We start from the raw sequence: 10,096 nt of genomic DNA on the forward strand, positions 1-10,096 counted from the left end.
AAATATACCGAAAGACCTTGACCTTCACTCATTAATGACATTGTCTTTGAAGGTCAAATTATTGAAATTTTCATTGTTTTGGCGGTAACTGACTGTAACTTTGCTATTATTGAAGGGATCAACTTCATATTATAACAGAACATTCTTAAGGACCAGACCTCGTTGTTTATCAAACCCAAATTTGCTTGGGCTCTTTAATGACCTTGACCTTGAAGGTTAAATTACTGAATTTTCTCAGATTTGTGCATTAAATGACCATAATTATATATTTATTGGTGTGTGTGTGTGTGTGTATATATATATATTTACAACAACAACAACAACAAGAATTGCGTCATTGTTTCTATTTATAGAATTGCGTCATTGTTTCTATTTTTAGAAATTGCGTCATTGTTGCTATTTTTAAAAATTGTGTCATTGTTGCTATTTTTAGAAATTGCGTCATTGTTTCTATTTTTAGGAATTGCGTCATTGTTATGCATCATTGTTTCTATTTTTAGGAATTGCGTCATAGTTTCTATTTTTAGAAATTGCGTCATTGTTTCTTATTTTTAGAAATTGCGTCATAGTTTCTATTTTTAGAAATTGCGTCATTGTTGCTATTTTTAGAAATTGCGTCATTGTTGCTATTTTTAGAAATTGCGTCCTAGTTTCTATTTTTTGAAATTGCGTCATTGTTTCTATTTTTAGAAATTGCGTCATTGTTTCTATTTTTAGAAATTGCGTCATTGTTGCTATTTTTAGAAATTGCGTCATTGTTTCTATTTTTAGAAATTGCGTCATTGTTTCTATTTTTAGAAATTGAGTCATTGTTGCTATTTTTAGAAATTGCGTCATTGTTTCTATTTTTAGAAATTGCGTCATTGTTGCTATTTATAGAAATTGCGTCATTGTTGCTATTTTTAGAAATTGCGTCACTGTTTATATTTTTAGAAATTGTGTCATTGTTTCTATTTTTAGAAATTGCGTCATTGTTGCTATTTATAGAAATTGCGTCATTGTTGCTATTTTTAGAAATTGCGTCATTGTTTCTATTTTTAGAAATTGCGTCATGTTGCTATTTTTAGAAATTGCGTAATGTTGCTATTTTTAGAAATTGCGTAATGTTTCTATTCATATATATATACAAAATATATAAACAAAACTAATGTGACAAGACAGACCAACTAAATTTATAAAAAGGAAACGCTAAGATATGTTCAAACCTTTCTATGTTTGCGTTTAGAAAAAGTAAAAAGTCGAGCGTTGCCCCCGCCCGGCGGTGGCTCTTGTTATTCCCAAGTTATAAAAGGGTAAGGCTAACCTTATTACCAGGTTGGTATATCTAAAGTTCTACTAGTCGTTGTTTCTATGAGCAAGAACCTTTACACTAATTGCTTTGAACTGGTTTGTTTCAAGGACAGATTCGAGTGTTTGAAGAAGCTTATGGCTTCCAACACGGTTTTAGTTTATAAACTAGTGGCTCCATATTGTACACCCTTATTTTTTGATCAGAGATTAGTTATTAGGTCTATCATTACCTGGTGATCTGCTAATGTTACTTAAGCCGTAACAGGGACCTGGGTCATAACTGGGTCCAGCTGTATTGTGACAGTTTACATTGGAAAACATTTAAATCTTGTGGAAAACTGCCATTGCCTAGTGAATATCAACAAATTTTGAATAAATAAATCCCTGGGATCAACATCGTTGTCATACTTTGGGGCGACATCTAAATCTTTTGTCCTTGGACTTAGATATTTGGCGTATAGCATTGAATATGCCTCGCCTACAAATAGCACTGATAAACAAGCGAAACAGACTATTTAAAACTTGAGATTGAAAAAAAACTTGCTATAAAAACCTGTTATATAAACGAGAACATTCAGCATGCGCCTGCTGGCTGCTACCCTAAATGACAGCAAATCGCTTATCTACGGTGTCCTGAGCGTGCCACGACAATGCGAAATGAAATCGCGACGACAAAAATATACATTTTCTTTCTGTTTTAAAGACAGTGCAATATTTTGTTTGACATTGTCCCCAGACACTTTGCGTTTATGTAGTAATATTTATCTGGCTGTATTGTAACTATACTTAGAAGTAATTAAGGCTACTTCCTGTAATCACTTACATGTTAAATAATTATCATATGTTCATGCGCTCACATATTGTTGTAATTGTACATAGTTCATCCTCTTGTATATGCTCATATTATGCTTACTTGTTTTCAGTGAGTTTAATCATTCATGTCTTTTTTTTGTATTTGTCATGTGTAATATGTATATATGTTAATTGTATCATGTAACAAGAAACATAACTTGTTTACGTTACTTAATAAAGAATCTTGAATCTTGAATCTTGTATTCAAATTGACATCAAGTTATCCGTAATATAACACGTACTGTCTTGCTAACGATTTAAATAATTCATGAAATTCTTAAAGCGTTAATGTAATAATCAATATTACCCTGCAAAGTGGAAAAGATATACCTTACACCCCTTGTGTATATAATGTGCAAGTCGATATAAATAATCTTAATAAAGTTTAAACGACTTTAAATTTGTATATTGTATTGTAACCATAAAATAACAGAGTTTTATAGCGTTGTACTTCATCCGTGACACACATCACATCTACAATGTAATATGCGATTTAAAAATGCATCTAAATAATTTTCAGAAAAAAGTCAATACCTACCTATATAGTTAAAGTAGACTTCACCGATGATAGTTTTACGCATGCGCAAAGAAACACGGAGGGCGGATGAATTAAAGCATTTTCATACATCATAATTGTGTGTATATTTAAAAAAAATAGGATTTCTCTTTTCTCAAGTGCTTTGTGTGATAATTTTGGTTTCATAAAATTGTTTATTGTGGAAACAAAACGAAAGGCTGTTCAAATTATTAGTATAAACTAAAGTAAGTGACTTTTTACACATACTAAACAGTAGTGTTTTCTCCACCAACTAGTTACGATTCATTTCCTCCATTAAAATATTTATATATGTCCCTGAATTAAACTGAACTTACTCTCGTATTATTGGTTGTATATCACCATACATAATGTTTTTTTTCTTCTTTAACAACAATTTTCATAATATCGATGTTGTGTTATAAACTTTTACATTAGTTGGTTAATGTTAATTAATGCGATATCTGCATGTTTGCAGCTATGAAATGCATTGATTCAAGCTGCATACAGTATTTGAACATTTCGTTAATCTATTCTAATTTATACTAATAGGCAGGGGAACAAGAAAAACCAGAAACACTATCAATTAAAATCAAGAAAATGGAAAATTTAGATGGAAATGTTGACATTGTTACAACATCATCAGAGGAATATGTTCCTAATATTTGCGAACATTGTGACAGTGATGGAAAGCGCGCTGAAGCCGACGGGTTTTGTGTTGATTGCAGTGAATATTTGTGTAATTGCTGTTTGTTGTACCATACGAAGTATAAACCTGAACATTCAACTAAAAGAAAGGATGAAATGCCCCTGGATGTACGTTTTGAGAAATGTTTGAAGCATCACATGAAACAAATGAAGTATTTTTGCACGGAATGTAATAACTTCGCATGCGCAGAATGTATAACAAACGAAGGTTGTAATCACGAAGACGGATGTCGAAATAAAACATGGACATCTCTTTACAAAGTTGCTTGGGAAAACAAGGTATCGAAAACACAAGTTGACACGAAACTTGCTGAAGCAACTGATAAACTGGCAAACATTGAAGACACAATCGATAAATTAACGACAAAAAGGAAAGATAAAATTCGAGAATCTATAAAACAACACAGACAAAACTTGGAAAGTAAGATCAAAGAGCTTGAATGTCATTTCCTAAAGAAAAGTGATGAGATTGAAAACACTTTTAAACCTTCGATAGATTCTCTGTCGTGCAACGTTCAATCTATGAAAACTATGTTACGTTCTGTGGAGTCTCAATCGGACAACTGTTGCTCAAACTTTACTGCCGTCAAAAACATAGACCGGATCATTGCTCCAGTCGAGAAGGGTCTTGAATGCTTAAAGAATCAAACTGAGCTTATGAAATACGAATTCAAAGCAAACAAAGGCCGCATAGTTGACAAATCTGACTTTGGAAACATATTGTTCTCAGAAACTTTCCTGACAAAAACAGCTTGTTATAAGCATGATATTGATGTTGATCTGTCTTATTTATGGTTAAGTCCTACAAACATGAGTCATTTATTAATCAAAGATGATTGCATCGTTGTTGTAGCATACATGCGTAATGCGATTGTGTTGGTTGACCCAATCCGGCGAAATGTTTTATCAAAATTATTTATGTCATCAAGTCCAATGAGTGCAGTATCCATTAATGGGACTAGAGTAGCAGTATCTTTCCCACTTGATGGCAAAATCAAATTCTTTGACATTATGAACTCAGAATTTGTCGATAGAAAGGAAGACATTGAAGTCGGAAAGGATTGCTACAGTCTGGCGTACAGCAAAAGTCAATGTTGTTTGTATGTGTCACATAATGAACCTACAAGCAAAATTACAATACTCAATAAAAGTGGTAAAGTAGTTAGATTACTGGATAGAGACTATTTTGGAAACAAGTTGTTTACGGATCCGAGAAGTATAATTCTAAGCTTGGACGAAGAATCGCTCTATGTTTCTGATGCACATAGAAATGTGGTGATCAAAATACATTCCGATGGTAGAATTGGAGCTGTGTTTAAGGACAAGGAACTAAATAGCCCCAGAGGATTAGCGATAGATGAACATGGAACGGTTTTTGTTGCTGGCAGGAAGTCAAACAATATTTTTCAATTAACCTCGGACTTGACAAAAATAGGAATCCTAGTTGGATCGAAAGATGTATATGGGCCTTTGAGTATCGCAATTGATAAGCATACAGGGAAAGAATGTTTATACGTGGGTATGGTAGATAATACTAAAATCAAAACATTCGAAATCAGATGCATGAAACAAACTATACTTTAAGCAAAAATCAAAGATATAGGTCTAGTATTATGGTTTGCTGACATCGTCTTTTAACGGACATGTGTTATGAGTCAACTTTGTTTTTGTAAATTACCTTAAGCACCATTTTAGTATACACTTATGGTCTGGTAAAACCTGAGCGAAACAAATTAAATGGCATGTCACACTGTCACATGTGGCATGTGTGTACGTGCAAAAGTGGTAACTTGTTTAATGTTTGATGTAGAAGCACAAGTTTTATAATATTTGTTTAAAGTGACACTATATGAGAGAATAGTTAAACATTCAATAATATTAACACCTTTTAGTAAACAAAAATATCAAAGACTACTGATTAGTAGGGACATACTCTATAATGTCCTATTTATGGAGTAAGTATCTTTCTAAGCTTTCTTATTTAAGTGAATATATTGCATCTTTTTTGACCGTGTTTTTGTAGACTGCTATGGACTTAAAAACTTATTTACAATCTTTTCTCCTATTTTGAGAATTTTCGTTTAAAGAATTTTGAACGACCACATTGAAATTAATTGTAAATATATAAATTAAATGTCTTATTTTAACTTCCTTGAGCCTTTAAAGGCAACTACCCGTATTTACAAGTTGCTCCAGAAAAGGACTCAAATGATTAGAAATAATTTATTTTTCCACGGTCATGTTATATGCTATTGATAATACTTGAAGGAATTGTTGGACAACAAATGTTTAATTACTTTTATTTGGATATGCATGGATTTCACAAACTGTGATTAAAAATGTTTAAAAATTTATTGAAAATTGTCGTACTCAGAACCAACATGATAATGTTAATTTATGCCCGTCGCGTTTCTCATAAGTAAATACCAAGAGTTTGTGAAGCTTGAAAGACACAAAAATAAAACAACGCAATTGCATAAGTTGTATATGGACTTTTATTTTAAGCCGATAAATGGATAACATTTTACATGTACATTTTTTATGTCTTAACTAATAACTTAAGTCGCGCCGACTTATATTATAACCAATTTGAGAGTTTGCTTTTTGTCTATTTAAAAGCCATTAAAACATTAAATTGCTTAATCAAAGTTCAGATGTTCAACATAGAGATAGGCAGACATTTAAATATTTCACACAATGATCGTTTATGTGCTACTTGCTTAGAAAGGAACATTAGATGTATAGAATGTGAATATCATGCATTTGCAACTGTTGTAAATATACCGATGTTAGAAATGTATATCTATTTAGCTGGTATAATTCTGGAACTAGTGTAGAAAACTTCTGTTATTTGTTATCAGTTATCCACCTATATCAATCATCGTTTGGAATGTATTAAAAGTAGTAGATAACGTCATACACTCGTAAATATTAAATTTTTATTAATATTATATTGACATAACCATATAAAAATGCTGTTTTTATTGTTTGATATATATTTTGGACCAGAAGCCTTAAATTATGAAAGAAAAAGTTGAGTCTTATATTTAAAGATATACTATGCTCATCGTTGAGTAAAATATGTGAATCGCAGAAAATTATTGATATCTGTGAAATTCTTTCTATTTGTCTAATTTGAATAAAACAACGAATAAACTATGTATGGGAAGCTGCGTTCCCTTTTACATGTCAAGAAAAGTTGGTCTTTTCTTAACCAAAAAAAAAATCGCAGATTTTTAATAACAGTTATAATACTATAATTTCATATTGTGACCACCTATTAGTGTGTATAATTTTAAAATTTCTACTTTGTGTGAAGTCGATAATGTTTATTTAATATTCACAAAGAGACAGTGTAGCAATTACTAATATTTTCTAATATCAGATTTGAGTATAGTCTGTAGTATTGTTGTGCTTACGTATGAAGAAAAGTCCATGCATAAATAACACAGTTATATTTCATTATCGCACAAATCAAGCAAAATTCAATCATTTTGGCCTTCAAGTTCTGAGTCATTGATGATTGAAGGCACAAATCAATTTGATCTACCTAAAGCTCTTTTCCAAAAGATTATTTAATCCAGTTATGAAGATACTCCATTTATAAATTACAAAGTTATAGCCAATTGCAAAATTCAAAACTTTGACATTGAGTGATTTACAATTCAAATTGACAAAGGGTACTTATTCATATTGGATTTTGGTTACGAAAAATGATCCTTTGTTCAAAATAAGATAAATAAACGGCCCCCTGAGTAGCCTTTAAGGTGAAACTATAGAACATATCTTTTGGGAATGTATTCACAGCAATAAATCAATGCACTAATTTTGTATAGATAAACTAAACATGCCAAAATTGAATAAAGAAACCATGCTATTTGGTTACACTAACGGAAACCAAAAAAATGTGAACAAGATATAGTTCTTCAGTATATCAAAATGTATATTTTTACATGTCAAAACAATAGTAACAATGCTATCTTTTGCTGGAGCAATAAGTTATATTTCATATGTTCTTAAGGTAAATTAAGCAAACTTTATCAAATGTGGGTATCTTGACCAGTTTTAGAAAGACTTGGATTTAAATACATGTCAATACTCAAAGTAATAATAGTTTCCTACCCAGTTTTTTCCTATTCTGACAGTGATAATATGAATTAGCAAAATATATTTGATATGTGGATGTTTGGAGCGGCCGTTGTCATCTAGCATTGAGTATACTTTTAATTACTAAGAATAAATTCATATTGAAGTATATTTCTGCACTGGTCAAAAGTGTATCTTTGATGTTTTGTTGTGTTATATTGTTTTCTTTTGTAAATATTCCTTTCATTATCTCTTCTATCCTCAGACCTGGCAACTTACCCCATTTAGTAATGTAACTTAAAAAGTTGCTATGAGTACCCCAAATAAATTGTGCCCCGTAAAAACTGTTTTGTAGTGATATTTTCTACTTTTTTACCTTATGACCTCCTTGACATATTTATTTTTTCTAATAAATGTGTGCAGTGTTTTACATATGATATTTCTATGTCAAATTATAATACTTTTTATTTTTATGCTTTTGATAGTAATCCATTGAAAATTTCACAGTGAAAATGATCAGAATATAATTTCACACTTTTCAATGAACAGACTACTTTTAAAAGAAGATTTTCTGCATGTGGTACATGTACCTCTCTTTTGTTTGTGCTTAACATTCCGACATTGTCAGGGTTGTTTAGAGAAAAGCAAAGCTGAAATTAATAATTAATTTAATTTTCAAACGTTCTAAAAAGATAAAACCTTCTTCACCATTGGCCATATATCGTCTCTAAGTTTTGATTTCATTTAAACAGTCTGAAAAATAAACTTCCTTCCACATGACATTTCGGCATATTTTAGTATCCTATGAGCAATAACTGTAATGCAATGTGAAAAGCAATGACAGTCACCACCCCCAAAAGATAAGTTAACAACCCAACGTTCATAAGACAGCCTTAAAAAATCCATGTTTTCCAAATTCTACATGCCATTATTAAGATTTATTCTTAATTTCCATCAAATATTTTAGTTCTTTTATGAAAAATAGACTCTTAAGTGCAATAGTTACAGTGGCGTCAACTGGATTTGGACATTGGATTGTTAACTTTTACCTGTTATCTCTTACAGTGGATTTAGGAGGGATTTCCCCTCCTAAAGACTTAAAATCTTTTAAATGACGCTTTTCCCACACTTTCTAATGATTTTATGATAGCGTTTTAAAAATTATTAACGGTATTCTTCATATTTTGTTTACTTATGATTTACGTTATCGAGTTGCTCACGAAAATAATGCTCAGTGAACTTATTTTGTTATTGGAGCGTTCTTTTAAAAAACATTTTTCAAGCACTCGTCGTACTTTGGAAAAGTTTATCCAGCAAGATGGTATCTCCAAAAAACTGAAGGGTGGGGTATATTTGAGGGTAAAAAGTAACTGTTCAAGGTCCATAACTCCAACATGGATTTTATCATAATCTTTTTATCATCGAAAAATATACATTACTACGGCTCTCATTTTACTTTCAAGCACGGAAAGTCGAGCAAGTTGTCCAACTGACACTCTTATTATGAATATGCTTTAGAAATGCTTTTATTTTTATTTATCGAAAATTTATTTATTTTCGGTGATTTGTGATTTTTTCCAAAAGATTACTTATGGGCCAATAACTTAAACCATCTTTTCCTTATATTAGTTATAAAAGAAGGTAAAAATAGAAATATTGAAAGAAACCAACAATTCTGTACAAAATGCAATATGAAACAAATTGAAACTGAAATTGAAAATCTTTTTTATTGGTATATGTATGTCCATGTTTACCTAGATAATATTGCTCATGACCTACCCAGATAAATTCATATCAATAAAAAATGTACAAACAAAATTGTAATTGTTGACTTAGCAAAATATCTTTAATCAGCAATGCAACTATGAATTGAATCTACTTAAAACATTTGTTCGAATTATTGTACACTGAAACATATGTAGATTTTATATTTATAAGTTTTAATGTTAAATTCATAATGTATAATTCATAATGTATCTTACTGTTCTCTACATATACTACTCAAAATTTGCTAAGAATCACTTTTTCTACAGTGCGTTACTTTTGTGTAATTGTAATAAATGTGAAAATTGATTAAAAGGAATTAAGTATAATTAGTTAGGTTAGAGTTAGGTGTACATGACAAATCGATAACTTAAGTACACACGATTTTGAGGTCCCCAAGGTGTATCGTTAGCGGAAATATGATTTCAATATGATGATTATAGGACTGAAATATGCAATGTCAAAAAGGTGATCCGTAGCATATTTTGTGTATATATTGTACCGTCAAGATGCTACTTGGCGAGGACATATATATGTTTTTACCAGTAAATAAATTATGTGACTTTTTGACTTGACTTCTATCATTTTGGCAATAAATGAAATTATGGTGATCCAGTATTTTGTAATTGGAACTCAAAATACTATTTTGTTTACATTTTCCTACTTTAGGACAAATAATTTCATATTACGTCCTACTTTTTTCCTGGTATCAGCAGCGAAAATGATATAAAATCATTCAATCGCTATAAAACTTATGTAAGCCCTTCCTAACGAAGGGTAACATTATTGGTTTCTCAGGCATTATGTGCCTTTAAACAAGCAAAAAATGCATTGATATTAATACCACATAATATCCATCTT

General features: G+C 30.9%; 1 protein-coding gene across 1 annotated transcript; it reads left to right on the top strand.

Annotated features, from left to right (window-relative positions):
- The first annotated feature begins 3,249 nt into the window (after positions 1-3,249).
- On the top strand, positions 3,250-9,717 carry LOC132757196 (uncharacterized). Its single transcript, XM_060748401.1, has one exon. The coding sequence runs from the start codon at positions 3,278-3,280 to the stop codon at positions 4,967-4,969; it is 1,692 nt and encodes a 563-aa protein (XP_060604384.1). The 5' UTR covers positions 3,250-3,277; the 3' UTR covers positions 4,970-9,717.
- The last annotated feature ends 379 nt before the right edge of the window (positions 9,718-10,096 follow it).

This window comes from Ruditapes philippinarum, unplaced genomic scaffold (assembly GCF_026571515.1).
Source record: "Ruditapes philippinarum isolate M1 unplaced genomic scaffold, ASM2657151v2 ctg5372_1_1_1_1, whole genome shotgun sequence".
NCBI lineage: Eukaryota > Metazoa > Mollusca > Bivalvia > Venerida > Veneridae > Ruditapes > Ruditapes philippinarum.